The sequence below is a fragment of the Abramis brama genome, assembly GCF_963993115.1.
Source record: "Abramis brama genome assembly, chromosome: 7".
NCBI lineage: Eukaryota > Metazoa > Chordata > Actinopteri > Cypriniformes > Leuciscidae > Abramis > Abramis brama.
The window spans coordinates 35,392,746-35,414,163 of record NC_139969.1 but is presented as its reverse complement, the minus strand read 5'-3'; the positions used below and the strand labels follow the sequence as shown (position 1 = coordinate 35,414,163).

The window sequence follows — 21,418 nt, the reverse complement described above, 5'->3', positions numbered from 1 at the left end:
GAGACTGGAAACTCGAGTAGGGGCCAGACGGGCCTGCATCGAGAGAGAATCGAGTTAGACACCCAGGAAAGTGGTCTGCTGAGAAGGAGTTAAGACACTCTTCTGAGCATTCAACCTGAGACCACGAGACCGGAGGTGGTGGAGAAGGACGTCCCTGTGACGACACACCAACTCTCTGGAATGAGCCAGAATGAGTCGTCTAGATAATTTAACACACGGATGCCCTGGAGCCTCAAGGGGGCCAGAGCTGCATCCATGCACTTGGAGAACGTCCGCGGAGCCAAAGCTAGACCAAATGGAAGGACCCGATACTGATACGTCTTTCCCCTAAAGGCGATCCGGAGGAACTTCCTGTGCCGTGGAATGACCTGGATGTGGTAATAGGTCCACGGTGATGAACCAGTCCACTGTTCAATCTGCGCCAGGATAGTTTTACATTGCTTTTACATTGGATGTCAAGTCTGTGTTTTAGAAAAAAAAGGGTATGTGTCCAAAAACAGACACCGAGGTGACACCGTCCAGCAATCCCTCAGGGAGGTTGAGGTGACACCGTCCAGCAATCCCTCAGGGAGGGAATAAACGGCAGGCAACCTAGTATTTCGTCAGGTTCAGGACGAAGGGATGAGCAACAACACTCACAGAGTATCTGTTGCTATCCTCCCTCAAAGTGAACAGTAATTTTCTCCCCCTCCTGCCAAGAGAAGGCGTCGGACATGGGAATTGTTCACAAGTTATGTAATGACCAGTTCAGATCTGAAGTTTGCACCAGTTCCCCCAGTGCCTCACAGAAAAGTTTCCCTCCCTCCACCCACGGGGTTACAACAGAGGGCAGAGGGCTGTTTTCCAAAAGACATGTGTGCTATGGAAATAATAAACACGTTCCCTGTGCATCCAGGCAGTGGGCCAAGGCAGTGTTTGAAAATAAAAACACACACGAAAACAAAATTGTCAAAATCAGAGCTGCAGTCCCCAGCTCCACCACTAGAGGGTGGTGGAGCTAGTGGCTAGTGGACGAGAGCTGCTGCGGTCCGCTCGCTGCTTAGGCGGAGAGCTGGCGCGCATGCGCAGTACACCCCTGGGTTTTATCCACAATAAGCCGGGGTTATTGTCTGCAATTTGCTGTAAAACCTCCACTTTTCAACAGTGTGTTAATGTCAGCAGCAGAGGGGGAGTCAGCTCAGGTTGTAGAGGAAGAAATAGCCTCTTTATTGAGCAAAAGAGCTATTCGAGTTGTGCCGCCGGAGGACAGCCATAAGGGTTTTTACTCCCGGTACTTCGTTATTCCCAAGAGAGGGGGGGGGGGGGGGGGTTCTCCGTCCTATTCTGGATTTACGGAACCTCAACAAACACCTCAGGAAATACAAGTTCAAAATGTTGACCTTAAAGACGTTATCTCAAACTATTCGTCCCAAGGACTGGCTTACGTCAGTCGATCTGAAAGATGCATATTTTCACATAAGCATCTACCCGGCACACAGAAAATTCCTCAGGTTTGCCTATCGAGACACAGCCTACGAGTTTTTGACAGTCCCGTTCGGCTTGTCTTTAGCGCCCAGGGTTTTCAGCAAATGTGTGGAAGCAGCGCTCACACCGCTGAGAGTGATGGGTCTGAGAGTGTCAGCATATTTGGACGATCTGCTGCTGTGCGCGCCGTCATGGCAACAGGCAGAGAGAGAGACAACAATGCTCGTGTCTCATTTGCAGAGGTTTCAAGATAAATGAAACGAAAAGCTGCTTGGTGCCTACATAAGAGATAATTTACCTGGGTCTCAGACTAAACTCAGACCTATATCGAGCTTTTCTGTCCGAGGAGCGCATCAGGTCAATTCGCGGCTGTCTATCCCTTTTTCAGAAAGGAAACAGAGTTTCATTCAGACTGTGTTTACGTCTTCTAGGTCTGATGGCCTCGACAATTTCTGTCATTCACCTGGGACTGTTGCAAATGACAGAGTTTCAGAACTGGACAGCGGTACAGGGCTTGTGCCCAAAATGCCACCTCAACCGCAAAGTGATAGTGACGTCACGCGGCATGCACGCTCTCCGTCAATGGAAAGATCGCTCTTTTCTCGAGTCAGGGACTCCGCTGGGAGCAGTTTCTCTGAGAAAGGTGGTTACGACGGATGCGCCACTCACAGGTTGGGGTGCAGTGTGCGAGGGCAGGATAGCGAAGGGGAAATGGCCCGTCTCGCTACAAAACGCACACATAAACTTCCTGGAACTGTTAACAGTTTTTCTGGCTCTGAATCATTTTGTGCGGTTCCTAAGGAACCACCACATTTTGATCAGGTTGGACAACACAACGGCGGTGGCATACATAAACCGCCAGGGAGGCACACGTTCCCATCTGCTTCACAGTCTGGCACAAAAAATAATCTTGTGGGGCGTGAAGCATTTTCATTCACTACGGGCAACCCACGTCCCGGGAATAATGAATGTGGGGGCGGATCTCTTGTCCAGGGGGAATCCTCTGTATGGAGAATGGACTCTCCACCCTCAGGTAGTGAGCCAGTTGTGGGAGAGGTTCGGCCGGGCTGCCGTAGATCTCTTCGCCTCGCACGAAAACACTCAATGTCCTCTGTTCTACTGAACTACTGCACTACTGTACGTGTTTCCTCCACTGAGTCTGATCTTTCCAACTTTAAGAAGGATAAGAGAGTATGGTCACTCTGTCATAATGATTGCCCCGATCTGGCCAGGGAAGTTGTGGTTGACGGAGATAATTCAGCTCCTTTACGCACAGCCCTGGCCCCTCCCGTTGCGCAGGGACCTTCTCTCGCAAGCGCGCGGGGAGATTTTTCACCCAGCCCCAGACAAAGTGGCTCTTTGGGCCTGGCCCGTGAGAGGTTAAACTTGAGTGTGACAGGTTTGCCTCCGAGGGTGATTGAAACAATTCAGAACACGCGAGCTGCTTCAACGCGCTCGGCATATGATCGGAAATGGGCTGTGTTTGAGCGATGGTGCGCACACAGAAATATTGTTCCTTTTCTCTGTTCTGTCGCGGATATGTTGTGTTTTCTGTTCGCTATAGACTACTCGAGAGTAACTCTCAAAACTAATCCAGCGTTTGTCCCTAAAGTTAGCGAGTCAGCTCTCTCCTGTAAACAGGTGGATTTACTGGCTTTCCATCCGCAGCCTTTTCTCTCGTCAGAGGATGCACGGCTTCATTGCTTGTGCCCTGTCCGTGCGTTGCGTCACTATGTGGACAGAACAAGAGCACTAAGGAAGAGTAATCAGTTGTTTGTTTCATGGGCTGATTCTCATAAGGGGAAACCTATTTCGCGTCAGCGCCTGTCCCACTGGGTAGTGGAAGCTATTATATTAGGTGGTAACACTTTATTTCGATAGTCCACTTTAGACATTCTACTAACTATAAGCAACTACATGTCAACTAACTGTCATTAGAGTATCAGTAGACTGTCTGCTTAATATCTGCTAACACTTTATTTTGATGCTCCTCCAACAGAGATTCTACTGACTATAAGGAACTTGGCAACTACAAGTCAACTTATTCTCCTAACCCGAACCCTAACACCTAACCATAACCATAACCACACCTAACAGTCTACTGAAAGTCTACTACAGTCTACTAATATTCTAATGAGAGTTAGTTGACATTTAGTTGAAAAGTTACTTATAGTTAGTAGAATGTCTAAAGTGGACTATCGAAATAAAGTGTAACCTATTAGGTTATAATAGCAGTGGTCTCTGTCCTCTGGAAGGGCTGAGGGTTCATTCTACCAGAGGTTTGGCTACCTCATGGGCACTGTTTAAGGGCGTTTCAGTTCAGGACATATGTGCTGCAGCAAGTTGGGCTTCGCCTCACACATTTGTCCGATTTTATAGACTGGATGTCACTGAGCCATCACTGGCTCATTCCGTGTGAAATAAAAAAAAAAAAAAAAAAAAACACTCATTGGGGATAGTTATGTTACATGCATCACTGAGTTGGCTGACATGCCTGCTTCGGATATAGCATATCTGCAATACGGGAGTTGTCTATATCCCATAGTGAGATACCGAACGATACCGAATGTTTGAAAGAGAACTTTAGGTTACTTACGTAACCCCGGTTCTCTGATAACATGAGTGAGGTATCTCACCACACGTCCCTCCTTGCAGTGCACGGAGAAGCGATATGCAGAGAATGAAGTAGGGACCACTGGCAGTGGTTTATATGTGGGAAGGGGGACTCCCGCATCACTGTCGTGATTGGTCTGTCAACTGACAGACGTGGTGTAATTGGTATTTCCAGATCTGTCACGCCCAGAGGTGTTTCCCATAGTGAGATACCTCACTCATGTTATCAGAGAACCGGGGTTACGTAAGTAACCTAAAGTTCCTGACTGTCCCTGCATTCCACCTGCGCTGCTCATCTGTACATGCAACCCCTGTCTTCCCGGTAGTAACTGCATTCTCAACCTGTCATGAGCACATTCATCTAATACATTACCAGAGTCTGATCTATATCCATTTGCCGTGTGTTTCAGATTGTGTCATCCCCACATCACTAAACTAAATCGAAAAAAAAAAACATTCATCAAAAGTGATCTGATCACGTTATTTTTATTAAATCACAGATAAAAACTAAATGAATTTTTTTTTTTCTTCATACCTTCCAAAGGATAGCTGCTGCATGACTGCACAATCTCACTAATCCAGCAATACCTGAACATCCAACAGTCTCTATCACCCCCGACTGCTGCAGCATAACCCAAGCAATAAGCTTAGGCTGGTTAGCACTTTGACTCCTGTCTACCTCTGCTTTCAAAAAGACATAGTCTCCGTGCTTCAGTAAAGAAATGTGCCCAACTTTATTACTAAAGAAGTAATTGAAGGCCTTGGTGCTTTTGTAATTGCGCATCTCCTCACGATCTACAATCTCTGAAAAGAGAAAATAATTAATGATGTCAATATGGCTAACTCCTGGCCATAGCTTCATGTCATCCACCCAACCTGTCAATTTTGAGGGATGTGGCACTCTGAAACAGTCACCTTCATGAAAGCCATACAGACACTGGTTCATGGGTTTGACTTTTTTAATTATGTATCAGACATAAAGGATTGAAAATATATGTTAAGTTTCACACACACATGTAATTCATTGTAGTAGCTGTGCCTTTATAGTAACAGTTTATATATTTTAACTGAAATGATTTGGAAGAATCAAGCGCTTATACCTATATGAAGATAAAAACTATTTCAAATGTTTTGAGTTTTTTCACACTGGAAAAATAAATGGATCAGTGTTTCATCCTTATTCCCACAAAAGTGAACCGCTGACATTTCGAAACATATCAAAATAGTTATGACGTAACGAAGCCTGGTTGGTTTACTGAAATCACGTGACTTTTGCCAGTTTGATACGCGCTCCGACTCACTGGTTCTAAACAAATGATTCACAAAAGATTCGAAGCTTCATGAAAGGAAAGCTAATAACAATTAGGCGGAAATGGCTCCAAAAGCGAGAGCATATTATTTTCCAGCGCATTCCATAATAAAATACAAATTCTTCATACTTAAAAGTGACATCTGTTTAATTAAACAATTGGCTAACCAAAATAATGTCATTCTTTGCCCAATAACTTATCATAATAAATGGATTCATTTTTGTACAGCATATCATTGCTGTGACAAGTGATATAGCTATGTGGGGAGAAGTTGTTTATAAAAAAGATAGTTTGACAGGAATTTTATCAGAGCTGTAGTTAAATTGACTTTAAAAAAATGTACTGTATTGTTTCGTATTTTTTCTTCCATATCCATTTAAATATTTGATTTCAGTTAAGACTTTTATTTTGCTTTTATTCTTCTTCGCGTGACGTCATAAGCACTGCGCCCGCGTCTTCTCTAATGTCCGCTGGATAAAAGGTTTGTGTTTTCAGCGGTATAAAACCATACAAAACGTTCACAAATTTTTACACATTTTGCTCCAGCAACTTGGTAATGTTACTACAGCTGTTTTGTTTAATAAAATGTTGAAATTAATGTTGGTTGTTATTGTTTGTATTTACAATGCATGTATGTGACGTGTTGATAACGTCTTTTACCACAAACCTTAATGTCTGAGTGTTTTATTCCTAAGAGCACCCGTAACAGAATACTGTGTTTTGTCCTTTTTTCCCCCCCTTTCGATTTGATCTTCATCCTCGTCTCGATTGTAATCGCTGACCCGTTTCCAAACAAGCAAGAAAAGCCCGAGGTTTGTCGATCGAGATCTGCGTGACGATGGAGTTTATTAAAGTGGAGATTGTGGATCTGACCGATCTAGAACCATTCAGAGTCAAAGAAGAACAAACCGAGGAACAAAGAGGTCTGTGTCTGATCCTGAATAGACGGAAAATATAAATGATCATGATGTTGTGTGTATTTGTTTACCAACGTTTGATGCCATTTTATCACATCAATAATCATAGTAAAATAATTCATCTTTTTACCTGCCCTCCAAATGAGGTTCATTTATTCATCAGCTTTCACCATTGTTGCTCTTGAATTGATTATCACCGACTTGTTCGTTTCAGACCTGACTGAAGTGGAAGAGGAAAGTCAAGACCAGAATGAAGTGGAGAAAAATCAGGAGCCTCAGAGCTTCACATCAGGAGAAAACTCACAAATGACACAAAGTCCAGGGGCCAAAAAATCGTTTGGATGCCCACATTGTGGAACGAGTTACAAATGTAAAGAAGACCTTAAGGATCACATGACTATCCACAGCGAGAGGCCGTACACGTGCCTTCAGTGTGGGAAGAGTTACACGCAAAAAATCAACCTCCAGAACCACTTGTTAATTCACAACGGAGACAAGCCCTTCACATGCACTCAGTGCGAAAAGAGCTTCACGCGCAAGGGAGACCTGAAGAAACACATAATATGTCATTTCGGAGAGAAGCCTTTCACGTGCCATCAGTGTGGGAATAATTTCAGACATCAAGGAAACCTCACAAGTCACATGAAAATTCACGTGGGCGAGAAATCAAGCCGAAGTCCTCACAGTGACAAGAAAATTGCGCAAGTGTGCAATTTCAAAACTCCTGTGCTCTATCATGCTGGAGAGATGCCCTTCAAATGTGACCGTTGCGGTCAGAGGTTTATCCTGTCCGCACACTTAAAGAGACACCTGAGATGGCACGCCAAGGAGAAATCCTGAGTGTCTTGTGCCTCGGCGAGTTTGAAAGAACATAAAATATACTGTGTGTGTGTGTGTTGGGTGTGGGAATGCAGTGAGTAACCCGAGTACGTTTTCACCTGGTCGTAGAGAAAAGCATCGTTTCAATTAGTGATGGCAAAATTATCATTATTTTAAGGTCTGGCAAATTTAAGAAAATATTGAGAAATATAAAGAGCAGTTTTAGAATATTACAGGGTAGTTTATTAAAATTAACTTTAGTCACGAAGATTGTGCTTGTTTGTGAAGGACAAGTCAAAATATGAATTTGGAAAACGAATAACATTGCTTTTGTTTATGTTGGGACTAGCAGTTGTAAATCATATTAATTGTAAATACTTTATTGTACAAGAGGGTTGCTGAATAATATTATATCTTCCTCCATGTTAGTTTAAGCATTCAATTTAGTTAAAGCTGTTGAGAAGTGATGTGTGGAGAACTGAGCGATACTTGAGTGACTATTGCTGAAAATCCCAGATAGAAACACACTTGCTTGCGCATGGTGATTGAGTAACCAAGCCGGTGGCTTAAAAGTTCACACTGTTTTATGTAACTATCAAACGAGAAATGAATTGAATTGAGCTGATTAATGGCGCTATATTTTCTTCTCTTGAGGTGCGTTTTAGTTATTAGAAGTGGATTCATTGTTTCCTCATTGAAGAATTTTGCAACATTGATGATTTGATTATATGACTTTTTTCTCCTGTGTACGACTGTAAAGATGTTCTGAATTAATCTGTATCGTATAAAGTGATATATAAATAAAGGTGACTCAACAAGCAGTGTTGGCTATGTACATGTGAAATGCATAAATACGTTACATTCATCGGTTTCAATCTCTTGACTTTTCCCAGTGGTCTACCGTACTCATGATCATAGGCTGGGAAAAGTAATGATCACTGAATGACATTGGATTTGATCCCAGAAAATGTAATAACAGATTTCAGGGTAACACAGACCCAACCAAATTCAACATTTGCAGAAATATATATATAATCCTCAATCCACCACCATATACCAGTAATACAATAAATGTTCTCATTCCACTTTGCTCGTTCTAGGTACACTTTATCTTCTTGTCTTCCATATTGAACATCTATGAACCAAAAAAAATTCACCTTCATCCTAAATGAAGAGATTACGCTGACCAGTCATGTTGTTCAGCTCTTTTGATAAAGTTGATTAACCAAAGATCACTCAAGTTCATTTAATAAAATATGAAGCACCGACACCAAAAAGCATAGTGGGCTTATTTGGATAACAGGATATCTTAAATGGTACACATGAACCACTCCAGAGCTCTTATTTGCATTAAAAAAGATAATTTTGGCAGTTTGAGGAGCGATTATTCTTTGATTTAATGACGTATCCGAAGGCTATTCAGATATCCATAAGAAAATATCTTGGACTTAGGTGTTATTTTTATTGGCTTTATCTTTGTAAAATATGTTGAGTGTTCAGGCTCAATGGTCTCTTTAGCCTTCAATGATTGCTAAGAAATTCATTCACATATTGCCTTATTTTCTCATGCAGGTTCATAAGAGCTTTCGTCCACGAAAATTTGCACGCGTGGCATTAGGTGACAGAAAAATTCAATGTAATTCCTTGCAAAATCACTGATAAAGAAATTAAAGAATCAATTTAATAATGGTCATAATTTTTTTTATAGTACATATAGCCAGATGACAATTCTTAAAAAGTCCATGTATAATACTTTTTTTTTTTTTTCTAGAGGCATTTGCAGTCGAGTTGCACAGACCACCATAGCTAATTTCAATTAAAGATTTTAATGGTCTAATAATGTTCTGAAGTTTGGATGGTATCACATAACAGAAACCATGAAAAGCTACAGAAAAAATCATGTCCACTGGAACGAATGAGGGTCTGAAAGTGTTAATATGCAACTATTTACTGATTGCCACTGTATTAAGTCACTGACCATTTATAGAATGATTTTATCTAAAGTAACACAGCAATTCTGATTTTTGGGCCTTATAGGATGTCTGGGAACGTACATAGAAGCGCATTTCCGAAGCTAAATAGAAATCATGAAAAATCCAGGCACTTTAAAGGGTTCAGTAACTCTCAAGCATCAGATCTGCATCAAGCTAACATGCTTAAAGCTCGACTCCTTGTGAAAACTAGATTCAGTGCTGCTTTATTACGACCCAAAACAGCTTTAATTATGCCTGCTGCACTTAAGCTATAAAAAAATTACATACTGTCTGAGAATGTACAACATTTGATGAGAAACACCTCACAAATGTATAAATTGGGTAACGTCAAGCTCCAATTTGATTGGTTGCAAGACTGGCAATTCTCAGGAGTTATATTAGGGTACACGAGTTATCAGTTTGAAAGAAAGCAAAGACATGTTTACGAGGCGCCGGGCCGCAACAATTAGCATGTCGGATTGTTAAATTAGAAAATGTTTTCAAAGTCAGTGCCATCAATCTCTGATAACCTTGAGCACATCTGTATATTCAGATTTGTTAAGAATTACAGAATACCATATACACCACACCTGGCCATAATGTTAAAAAAGTTGACCATTACTGATTGCTTTAGATGATGGTCAGGCAATAAAGTTCAGACCACCAATACTTTGTCAGACAACTAAACAGAAGATCATCTCAAATGTAAAAACGTCACCCTCTGGAAGTATGGAACAGATGAACACTTACAATTAATACTTGCTGAAATGATTTTAATAAACACATTTCAAGGAACATAACAGAAAATCAACACTGGCTCTCACAGTGCAGTGCCTCAACACCGCCCCATCCAGCCAGAGGCACGACAAACAAATCTCGGGAAGTTTGAGTCAGAACTACTTGTTCTGGGAACTAGGAAGACGCATTTCTATTCTTCCGCTCATGCAGATCTAGTGTGGTCTTTCAGTGAGGGATTTAGATGTTAATAAGCATTATTTATTTAATACAAAACAATTGTGGAATAATTATCCAACACTCCGCTGGTCCAAGTTCAGGCCAAAGTGATTTCTAGGTTCCTTCAGAGAGAATCCTGTAAAACATTAACAGCATTAAGTGATGAAACCATTTATTCCTGACCCAGAAAGACATGAGTAGTTCTTGAATGGGACAAAAACCAAACGAGCAAACCTTGAAGAGGCCCGTAGACTCACTGGAGGGTCACATCCCACGAACGCTCTGTTATCGTGCGAGTACTGCAGCAAAGCACTGAAACACGGGTCCTGCAGGAATAGATGCGCACACACACACACACACACACACACACACACACACACTTAGACAAATACTACGAGAAGGACCAAATGAAACCGTATGCCAGGCACCATCAACAATCCAGAATTGTTTCTTCAATAGTTTTAATTAAACACATTTTAAAGCATTAATAGTGTAGTCAAAAAAAAATCTGTAAATTATCAGTATCCTTGCTCTTCTATATCTTCAAAATATGGCATTCAGAAGTACAAGAACCAATCTCCTTTACCCCTGCTAGATATATTACCATGGTCTTTTTTTGCCCTTCCTTCCATGTAAAGAACGAGGTTTGTCTAGATAGTGAATGTAAGACTAGTTACAATTGCAGCAAGACGATATTCCATTACTCTGTTCAGAAGCTTGTTGTGATTTTATATGTTTGATATTTCTATATTTTTACTGTAGTTTTGCTTAAATGGCTGAAATAAGGTCTGTGGTGAACACTCAAGACACTTTCACGTTTTATTCTACGACATTAAATACATCAGTATTATTACCCCACTCGTGATTTTTTGAAGCTGTTACGCGTCTTGAAAAAGGCGGTTGCTAAGAAGTGGCTAATGAGACTACAGAGGCAGTCGAGGAGATTAAACGTCATCAGACGAACAGTTAAACTCAGTCCTCTTTTACAGCAGCGTTATGCTTATAATTGTGCTCGTATAAACTATTCTAACACAAACGCTCTGGGAAAATGTTTTTAGATAAAAACTGAAAGATTTGTCGAAAGCTTGAAGTCGTGGGACCGCGGTGTGGTTCATTTATAGCCTTTAGCTTTTTACTTCTGGCGACTGCATTTAGGTTTCAAAATTCATCAAAGTTGTGTTCATCTGTGATAATTATCTTGATGGACAAAATGTGCAATTATCAAAAACTTTTGTTGATCACAGAGCTTGTTTTTGGCGATTATCCAAAAGCCTATGGGAAAATCCTATTGGGTTTTTGTTGAGGGAACCAGCGTTATACTAACTGACGATTGGCCTACAAAGTGACATCATTCCTGCACCGCTCTATACTGAGTTGACAGAGAAAGTTTATAGTGTAGCGTCCCTCATTGGATTCGTTTTTGCATATCCATACAAAAGACATTCAGTTACTGTAAGTAAACAGGGCTTTAAAGCTCACCTTGATTAAGATGTGTGGGTTTCCGATAACAATGAGGAGAGCTTTGGCTCGTGTAATGGCAACATTGAAACGCTTTGGGTTGGAGAGAAATCCCAGCACGTTTTGCAGTTCTTCATTCAGCAAGGACTCATTGGACCGGACCTACAGTTAAAAAAAAAAAGAGAAAAGTTTATTCATCTTAGAAGAAAGACAAATCTGAACACCTGTTACTTATGTGTTAATTCATTTAATAGACCACTTCAAACATTTCTTCTAAACATTCATTATAATGCAGTAGATGTTTTACCAGTTTCACCAGATTTATTAGGATGGTTCTTAGTTTGTGTGCAAACCCTGAGCCGTACGGTAAAGTGTACAATAAAAAAAAGAAAAATCATCTTTATTATGGTTCTTGTTTTACTCTGTTTTTGTTTGTCAGTCTGGTTGTTAAAAATGGCATTACATGTTACAGTGGATATAAAAGTCTACAAAATGGCCTCAGTTACTCCCAAATTAGTTAAAGTAGGTCTCTGGATTCAGAACTTTTCCACAGTTCACTTATTTCCAAAGCACCCATCCAGGAAGGGCTTCTTACCGTTGACAGGATCATGATGAGGAACTCCTGACCCTGAAACTCTTCCACTGAGCCCACCTTCACATCTCCCAGACCCACCCTGTGGAGCAGCACACGGATCTTCTCCACCTGACAACACACACACACGAAATCTGGGCGATCCTGGGTTTCAGGTTAATCCTGGGTATTCATAATCTGACATCACTGTACATTCCTAAACTCTGGGTTAATGATCTTATTTGCATATTAGCTGTGTCAGTGTCATTGACTGGACGAACAAACTATACAAACCGTTTACATAAAAGCTCTAGCACCGCACATCCTTGTATTATATATTGCCGACTATACTCTTCTGAATGGACTTTTCAAACTATAAAAGAAAGAATGAAACTTCACTCAAATTGGTGAGTTTTCCATCACCATGTGACATTTCTTCCCCTCAAATGCTGAAACGACTTTTTTTATACAGCACATAGTGTTTCCGTGACTGTCCAAAGCACATGAATATGAGGCATGCGATTGGCTGTCAGTTGCTAAGCATCTGTGTTTACACTTGACATTAACATGTGATCAAGCAGATCTGATCTTCAGCCAATTTAGGGGACAGCGCATTTACACTGGTCAACATCAAGTGGCTTCTGTATCTGGAAAACTGACCCTATTCCCATTTCCCACACATATTTTAAAACGTAAAAAATGTTTTTAATATTTAAAAGTCTGTAATGGAAAAAATGGCCCTGGTGTAAAGTCAACCTGAAGTGATGAGGTTTCTTTTAAAAACTATTTTCCGGCATGGGGCTATGCATTTCAAATCTCGTAAAACAAGGAGGGGGAGGTTGCAAATAATAACACATTGCATCGATGTCAAACAAAACAGTAAAGAGACATAGGGTCTGAAATCGTGGCCAGATGCTGTCCATCTGCAGTACAGATACTCACCTGCTTTTTATAGGGCGCGATGACGCCGATGTCTGTAGCTGGTATGGGGTTGTAGAGTCTCTTTGCTAGCTGGCAACAGTACATCATGACCTGCACTGCCTCCGCAGGATTAAACCATGATGGATTACTGCCCTCCCTCATCTCAGTGCCCTTCAAAACACAGTCGACATGTACAGCAGACAAAAACACATGCAGGGCCTGAGAAGTGACATTTAAGCCTTTACTTACCCGAACTCCATGAAAAATAAAGGGGAAGCCCTTAGTTGGAAGTCTGTTCCAGTGGCAGAGAGCATCCACCACAGCTCTCTGAGAGCGCACACACAACTCGCCCGCGTAAAAGAGTCGTGAAGGCAACTCCAGCAGAGCCTCGTGGGAGCGGTAGTTATAGACCAGCTTAGTCACCTACAAAACAAGGATTAAACTAGATTCAACAAAGGGGAGGTTTTGTGATGGAGAGCCTGGGAAGTGGTTCCCCATCACAGGATCTGAACAGAGCCACTCATTCATTGCTTTATCCATTCTTGTAGTATTACTCATTTGGAGTAGTACTACAAGCCTAAAGTAAATCGGTTCATCATAGAAAGCGCTCGAGTCCCTTCAGAAAACTTTTCACAATCTCTTTATGAACTTTTTGAAGTGTCAAAATGGTAGTTGCGTAGCTGTCAATGGAGGAACAGAAAGCGGTCATATTTCAACAAAAAGATCTTCATTTGTGTTTCGAAGGTTAAAGTCTTGTGACAGAATTATCATTTTTGGGTGAACTATCACTTTAAATGTTTTTGTTGATTTCAAATCATGATGCGTCAATTAAAGGTTCTTGACAGAGCTGCTGGAGGGCAAGAAGCTGCAGCTGCCAGGCGATCATTTCAATACTGAAATTAGTCTAGAGAATGGACCATTTATATGCCTCATTTTTAAATAAAAATTTAAAGGTGATGTCATTTGTTCTCCCAATGTTACCTTCTTATACCTCAGCTTAAAATGCAGAGATATCTGCAAGTAAGCCATTTGTAGGCTCATTCCTTTAGGCTTTAAGACCAGATTTAATTAAATGGATTGTAAGTGAATTTTCAGTCATAATTTTAAAACAGTGAAATGACTTGATATATTTCAAACATTTGAATGTCTGTAGACCACATTATTTTGTGTGGTAACTGACCGCATGTCACACATCCTGTCAATAAAGCTTAACCTGCATTTAACTCAGAATATTGCTTTATATCACACAAACAAACAGTAATCATTTGTGACATCTCCTGACCAGCAGGGGGTTGTAGCCTCTCTCGCTGCAGCTGTAGAGCGGATTTCCCATCAGCCTCTCGAGAAGAGAAACCCCTAGTCCAAACACAGCAGCAAGTCTCGACTTCACCACTGGCCCCAGTTGCTTTGGATCACCAGCAAGCACAATCTATTGAATAAAGATGGGTAAAAGTCAAAGGATATAGGCTAATAAACAAATGAACAGTATAGCTCAATATAGTTCCAAAGGGTCAACACAAACATTGCCAAGTCTCACCTGCCCACTTGCCTCAGACAGTAAACCCAGAGGGATCAGAGTTTCAGGTTCAGTGGCCTGACCAGCCTCATCCACAAACACATGGGTAAAATGACCAACCCTAAAAACACACATACACAGAGAAAAAAAAAAAAAAATGCAACAGTAAATTCAAACCTCACTGGTTCTTTGCATGTCATGTGACATGATGCCATTGTGCAAGAACCAATGACATATTAATTTGAATAACCCTTATATTTCACACAGTATACAAACTGAGTCATCTGGATTACTTTTACGATATCTTTATGTCCTTTTCAGAGGATGAAACTCTTGGACCCCATTAGATATGTTTACATTAGGGCATTTCGATATTTTGTTTTTCTGCAATATTTATTGCGATAAGAAAACTTTCACCAGATGACTTCTAGAGTGATTGGGGTGATTTTGTAGGGGACTGAATCTGCATAGAAAATAAAGAAATTACAAGCCTAGATAAATACAATAGAACAAAGATACAAACGAAATAAACAGTGCTTTATGTTTTTCAGGTAAGTCTAACAGTATTCAGGTACAGGGATTGAATAATCAAATGTAAAATAACACTGCATAGTCTTCACTGAATAAATTAAATATAATTAATCTTTGTTAAAGCTAAAGTTTTTCTCTATGTATTTTGTTGTTTGATTAACATGAATGACAGTCAGCAGCAGGAATATTAGGCTGCTGTCACTTTAAGACTGAATGCACAGATAAGCCATAATCGACTGCGTTTACTAGAATACTCATCGTGAGACATTTTTACATAATTTTTGCGTGTGTGTTCGTTCAAGCTTATTCTTGCACTCGAACGGTTTAAAATTGCTTGAATGTTTAAACTGACAGGACCTAAAACACATGCAAAATGATAAACTTTCCCTCTATGATGGTTAAACTTTGCAATTAATCCAAGACTCACGTGCATTTCGAAACATGGTTCCTGGTCTGTACGGATCAGCTATGATCCCTATACTTCGTACATCCTGCTATGTGACTATCGTGGATGCGCACACCATGATATTGATGCTAAAATGATATATCGTGATTTTGGATTCTGTAAGCTCTGTTTATTTGACCCCCAGTCCGATCACATTCCCATTTACATGCATTCCGCACAAAACTTCAGCGCATGTGCCATATTTACAGGTCAGTCGCTACATTCACAACCGGAGTGAATGATGACAGCATTCTCATTTGTGAACCAACCCATTTAAGTGTGGTTCAAGTGTCAGAATAAAGCACATTACTTTATGAAGTATATTTAAGAACAGAGCCATTAAGTGCACAGTATGCAATAAAGGCCATTAAATGTCAGCGTCTTACCGTAGACCAATCTGGTAGAACATTCCAGCACTGGAACAAGTGCAAACAACAATACGATGAAAGCTGGCATGTCGAATATCTTCTCCTGCTCTTGCGTACTGACGCAACTCCTCTGGCATAGACTGTAGAGCACAAAATATGATCACAATAAATAAAATGCTTTCTTAAAACAGTGATTTCTTTAGTCTAAGTGTCAGAATCAGTGTAGAATCGTGAGATGGGAGAGAACGACAGAATGAGAAACGCATTAAAACAACAGGCTGGAGTTCCAGCTGGAGACACAACGCACCTCTTCTGGCCTGCAGGTGGCGTTAACACGAGCCAGACTGGCAGTGTTCAAGTATCCGCTGTGGTGCAGGCGCGTGCAGACGAGGTCAGCGGCGCTGTTGGAGGGGGTGCACACCAGCACACGACTGCAGGGGATGCGGTGATGCACCTGCGCGCACACACACAAAATCTGACTTCAAGACAAACTCAAAAAAATACACAATGTATACTACAAACAGTGCTGAGAGATTAGGAATTCAGCGATGAATTATTTATTTCCAACCTAACCAATTTATTGCCATGAAAAAATGCCAAACAGCAACGCTTGCTCTTTTATTTAGCAGCAGTGCAAGAGTTCACTATTGCAGGTTAGTTATTGTTGTGGGGTTTGTCTTTTTGATTGCATTGCAATTAACTACTCGTCCACATAATGTTTATGTACATTATTGTGCTTTGATACGAGAGAAAAAAAACATGTAATCTTAGAACAGAAAACGGAAATGTAATCATATGTTCTAATAAAGCAGCAAATTAATGACTGATGATTCTGTTTTAGTACATTTCCTGTATTCTTTCTGACTCAGCTTTACATTAATGTTATAATAAAGAGAAATATACTTAGTGACAAATTGAGCAAACTAGTGATCGTTTATATGAATGCGTATTTGCTGAATACCGACAGTATATGAGAAAGTATTACAGTGTTTGCCTTTCGATTACCAATTAAAGACAATAAGCTAATGAAGACAGAGAATGGGACGTCCTGTGCATCTATGCACTTTCAAAATACTGACACTAATAGGCTTAAAAATGCCAAATATCAGCCGACCTCTAGAGCACACCTAAACATTATGCAATCCTTAAGCATTTATTAACAGCATTTGTTTTAAAAGAATTTGCTCTGCCTCGCAGATTTCCAGGCACATGCACAAACTGTGTAGTAACTACCTGCAGAATAGCTTCTATGAGTGTAATGGTTTTGCCTGTGCCAGGAGGCCCAAACAGGATGTATGGCATGGGTCGACACTCTCCACTCAGAATCCGTTTAATGGCCTCTTTCTGGGCAGAATTCAGCTGAACGTTGAAGAACTGGCCAGGGTTTGGGATGCGTTTTGCAGACAATGTCAAATCTGAAATGGCACAGATTTGTCTCAAATCACATAATGACAAATTCCAAAGGAAATATAGATGCAAGCAGCAAGAGCCACAATAAAAACAAGATTATTGATTAGTAATATTAAGCTAACATAGGACAGGGTAAACAAACACACACACACACGTGTGTGTTTTTTGTTTTTTTAAAACAAAAAAAAAACAAAAAAAAAACAATTGGTATTGACGGATTCAGCATGAACCACAGAACACATAGACAGATCATGATATTTCAACAAACAAATTTGAATTTAAATGTAGGAGCAAAACCAGACATTTTTCAGATCTCTTGGCCTGTAGGTGGCTCTGTTCCCAAATCTGGCAAGTACCCTCAGATCATAGTGCTGATTAAGTTCATGTTGTTGTAAAGTGCCATGGGAAGTCAAACTTCACTTAACATTTTCTTACACTGAAAAAGTTAATTTCCTAGCTACTCCTTAACAGTTTATCAAACTCAATGACTTGTCATCTCTTGGAGTATCTAAAGGACAGGTTTTTCCTAATATCGATTGTTTGGTCAATTCAAGAAGGTCCAGACTTTAAAGCTCTTGATTAACTACAGTATTTGTTACAATAAGGCTATAATTACAGGTGAAACCACTGATGGCTCCTAACAACTATGCTAAGGCCAATGTTGATTTTTATTTTTAAAAATTATCTATAGCATTTGTTATGAAAAAAAGCAGCCTACACATCTAGAAACTATGGCTACATCTTAAGGCGGACATACACTGCGATTTCAGCAAAGTTACCTACTCACACTGAACGAGTAGATCTCATGCGATGTAAAGCCAAAGCTCGCGTTTTATGTGCTCACACTATATGGTCTGAACGTTGAGCTGTGACTTCACTGCTCACACTATACGTGTGAAATGTGTGCGATAAACCCGTGTTGCGCCAATAGACCATGATATCGTGTGTCCAGATATAGTCAAAACAAGCATCAGCTATCAATATCAAGAGGATTTAGCATTTCCAATTTATGTATTAAATTATTATTAGTATTATTGTATTAATATTATTAGTGAAGGCCTACTTTTATTATTAAATTGATAGGCTATTATAATTCATTTGCCACGCAATAATTTCATAGTGCATCACAGCATAACTGACATGCTGCGAGGATAATAAAAGATTAGATAGAAGTTTCCTCCTCCTCATTGAAAATAGTCTAAAAACATTTAGGTATATTACACTGAAATTATAGGCCTATAATTAAATTCATTAATTATTTCAAAAACAGCTTGTTTAACATGAACATTGTTTAACAAATTAATAAAAGAGGCACGGTGTCGCTACACGCAGGTGGCTTGGAAGACGTGGGTCATATATGGTTTATCAATTTTAAACTGGAGGTAAGCAACAGTAATTTGTGGATAGTTTGATAGCTACTGTACAGAACTTAAAGATATCCTTCCTTTCGTTTTCTTTCTTGCTGCATTAAAGATGAAATTGTTAAACTTCTGTTTTTGCTCAGGCACAGTGAGGGAAAAAGCACTGAGTTTAGGGCAATCGGTTCATAGCTCTGCTTCAACTGTGCGATATAGTCACAAGGAGCGACCAACATTTCTGACATCCCAGAAATTCATCCGACCATCCGATTGCCGGTCGGGAGAGGTTTATCGCCTCTCGTTTCCCCCTGTATAATTCAATTGGGTCACACATTTTATCATTATCATTTTATATTTATCAAACAATTGGGCTACAGTCAAACTGCGCTGATAATTGATCCGATCAGCTCATATGGGAACTCGGAGCTTATAAAAGCTTAGAATGCCAGTATATACGATTAATAGCCTGATTCTATGTTTTCATTAACCATGGTATAAACATTGGGGGGGAGGGGGGCTGTACTTGCTAGTTTTGGTTAAGACACTGATTGTGATCAGCATGAGAAGAGTAATCGGGTGAACAAGGGGTGTTACCAAAAGAAAAGAGAATTTTGGAACTGCCGGTGGTGCTGTGGAGTTGGTCCGAGAGTCACATTACTATTCAGGAGCACCATAATCAGTGTGCCAAATTTCACCAGTTTCCCATGTACCGTTTGCTAGGGAGTCCATAGACAGTTTTGGGAAGAAAAATAATATAGAAATCCAACCATTACAATAGGGGCTAAAGCACTTGGTCCCTGAAAGAGGTGCACAGTTAAAAGTGATGAAAATGAAAGTTAATTCCACTTATTATTTTCTGAGTTACCTGTTTTAGTTTGTGTGGCCACAGACACCATCTCCGCTGTCAGTGACGATGAGCCATTGATTGTTTGGGTTGCGTCATTCTCCTGATGACATAATCAGAACATAGCCAGACTTATCAAGCACATGATCATATATACAGACTCCAAGCGTGTTTAGGTCTCATCATAACTAAGATGAATAAATGAACGCGCTCACTTTGACCTCTTCTGGGAGATGCTCTTCCTCTTCCTGTGGACCCCACTCTCCGCTCCACAGGGGCGGCTGCTGTGCGAGCATGCTGGGAAACAGAACTCAACCAAGACAAAGCAACACCAAATATAAACTACTGTTTCTCAATACAAAACAACTCAAATGTTCATCCACTTTATATTTTTAAATGGTAAAAATCTCAACAGTAGGACCGGATTCATCCAGAACAAAACCACCATGATTTTTTAAAACCCGTTAACATGCAGGTCTCGTTGACCCCTTTCTGTGTTGATTGAAACACGCTGTATTATTAATTCTTGACAAAATGCATATTAATATGTGATGCACTGCATGCTGCGTCAAGGAGGCACGCACACTCTTGTGTAAACAAGCCCAACACGCATGAGCAGCGCATGGGCGGATGAGTGAAGGAGACACGCTGAATAAAAACACACACTCTCTCTCTGACAGCAGGTGGCACTGATGTATCAATATTAATACAGAATAAAATATATTGATATAGAAATGCAGCAGTTACCCCGGTAAACCTGTAAACAAAGCAACCGCTGCTTTCTGTAAATGTACCAAACTCGTATTGAACCGTGACCCCAAAACCGAGGTACGTACCAAACCATGACTTCTGTGTACCGGTACACCCCTAGTATATATTTAAGTAATTAAATTAATATCGTAAACGTGTGACTAGCCGAGGGCATCCCCTAACAAATAGAGTTCGGTCACAATTGATTGAACCGTTTGGTCCTTCATTAGATTGGCCATTGTAGCAGTAGTCTGATACTGTCATTAGATTGGCCATTGTAACAGTAGTCTGATACTGTCATTAGATTGGCCATTGTAACAGTAGTCTGAGACTGTCATTAGATTGGCCATTGTAACAGTAGTCTGAGACTGTCATTAGATTGGCCATTGTAACAGTAGTCTGATTCTGACATTAGATTGGCCATTGTAACAGTAGTCTGATACTGTCATTAGATTGGCCATTGTAGCAGTAGTCTGATACTGTCATTAGATTGGCCATTGTAACAGTAGTCTGAGACTGTCATTAGATTGGCCATTGTAGCAGTAGTCTGATACTGTCATTAGATTGGTCATTGTAACAGTAGTCTGAGACTGTCATTAGATTGGCCATTGTAACAGTAGTCTGAGACTGTCATTAGATTGGTCATTGTAACAGTAGTCTGAGACTGTCATTAGATTGGCCATTGTAACAGTAGTCTGAGACTGTCATTAGATTGGTCATTGTAACAGTAGTCTGATACTGTCATTAGATTGGCCATTGTAACAGTAGTCTGATACTGTCATTAGATTGGCCATTGTAACAGTAGTCTGAGACTGTCATTAGATTGGCCATTGTAACAGTAGTCTGAGACTGTCATTAGATTGGCCATTGTAACAGTAGTCTGATTCTGACATTAGATTGGCCATTGTAACAGTAGTCTGATACTGTCATTAGATTGGCCATTGTAGCAGTAGTCTGATACTGTCATTAGATTGGCCATTGTAACAGTAGTCTGAGACTGTCATTAGATTGGCCATTGTAGCAGTAGTCTGATACTGTCATTAGATTGGTCATTGTAACAGTAGTCTGAGACTGTCATTAGATTGGCCATTGTAACAGTAGTCTGAGACTGTCATTAGATTGGTCATTGTAACAGTAGTCTGAGACTGTCATTAGATTGGCCATTGTAACAGTAGTCTGAGACTGTCATTAGATTG

General features: G+C 40.3%; 2 protein-coding genes across 2 annotated transcripts in view; one reads left to right on the top strand and one right to left on the bottom strand.

The window, feature by feature from the left end:
- The first annotated feature begins 5,806 nt into the window (after positions 1-5,806).
- Positions 5,807-7,944, top strand: LOC311086625 (uncharacterized protein). Its single transcript, XM_084119597.1, has 3 exons — positions 5,807-5,868; positions 6,185-6,310; positions 6,519-7,944. Exons 2-3 carry the CDS (start codon positions 6,226-6,228, stop codon positions 7,142-7,144), a joined length of 711 nt encoding a protein of 236 aa, XP_083975723.1. The 5' UTR covers positions 5,807-5,868; positions 6,185-6,225; the 3' UTR covers positions 7,145-7,944.
- A 1,910-nt stretch (positions 7,945-9,854) lies between these two features.
- mov10l1 (Mov10 like RNA helicase 1) overlaps positions 9,855-21,418 on the bottom strand; it is a 34,305-nt gene continuing 22,741 nt past the window's right edge. The window contains exons 14-26 of the mRNA XM_084119049.1: positions 19,688-19,782; positions 19,494-19,575; positions 17,094-17,275; positions 16,168-16,314; positions 15,879-16,000; positions 14,538-14,637; positions 14,283-14,429; positions 13,250-13,423; positions 13,022-13,171; positions 12,104-12,211; positions 11,530-11,670; positions 10,285-10,376; positions 9,855-10,186 (exon numbers count right to left, since the gene is read on the bottom strand). Of these exons, the coding sequence (XP_083975175.1) occupies positions 10,165-10,186; positions 10,285-10,376; positions 11,530-11,670; positions 12,104-12,211; positions 13,022-13,171; positions 13,250-13,423; positions 14,283-14,429; positions 14,538-14,637; positions 15,879-16,000; positions 16,168-16,314; positions 17,094-17,275; positions 19,494-19,575; positions 19,688-19,782 (1,562 nt within the window). The 3' untranslated portion in view covers positions 9,855-10,164. The remainder of the gene's footprint in view (positions 10,187-10,284; positions 10,377-11,529; positions 11,671-12,103; positions 12,212-13,021; positions 13,172-13,249; positions 13,424-14,282; positions 14,430-14,537; positions 14,638-15,878; positions 16,001-16,167; positions 16,315-17,093; positions 17,276-19,493; positions 19,576-19,687; positions 19,783-21,418) is intronic.

Coding starts and splice junctions, on each gene's coding strand:
- LOC311086625 (XM_084119597.1), top strand. CDS start 6,226: ATGGAGTTTATTAAAGTGGAGATTGTGGATCTGACCGATCTAGAACCA. Junction 6,311..6,518: donor ACAAACCGAGGAACAAAGAG/GTCTGTGTCTGA, acceptor TGTTCGTTTCAG/ACCTGACTGAAGTGGAAGAG.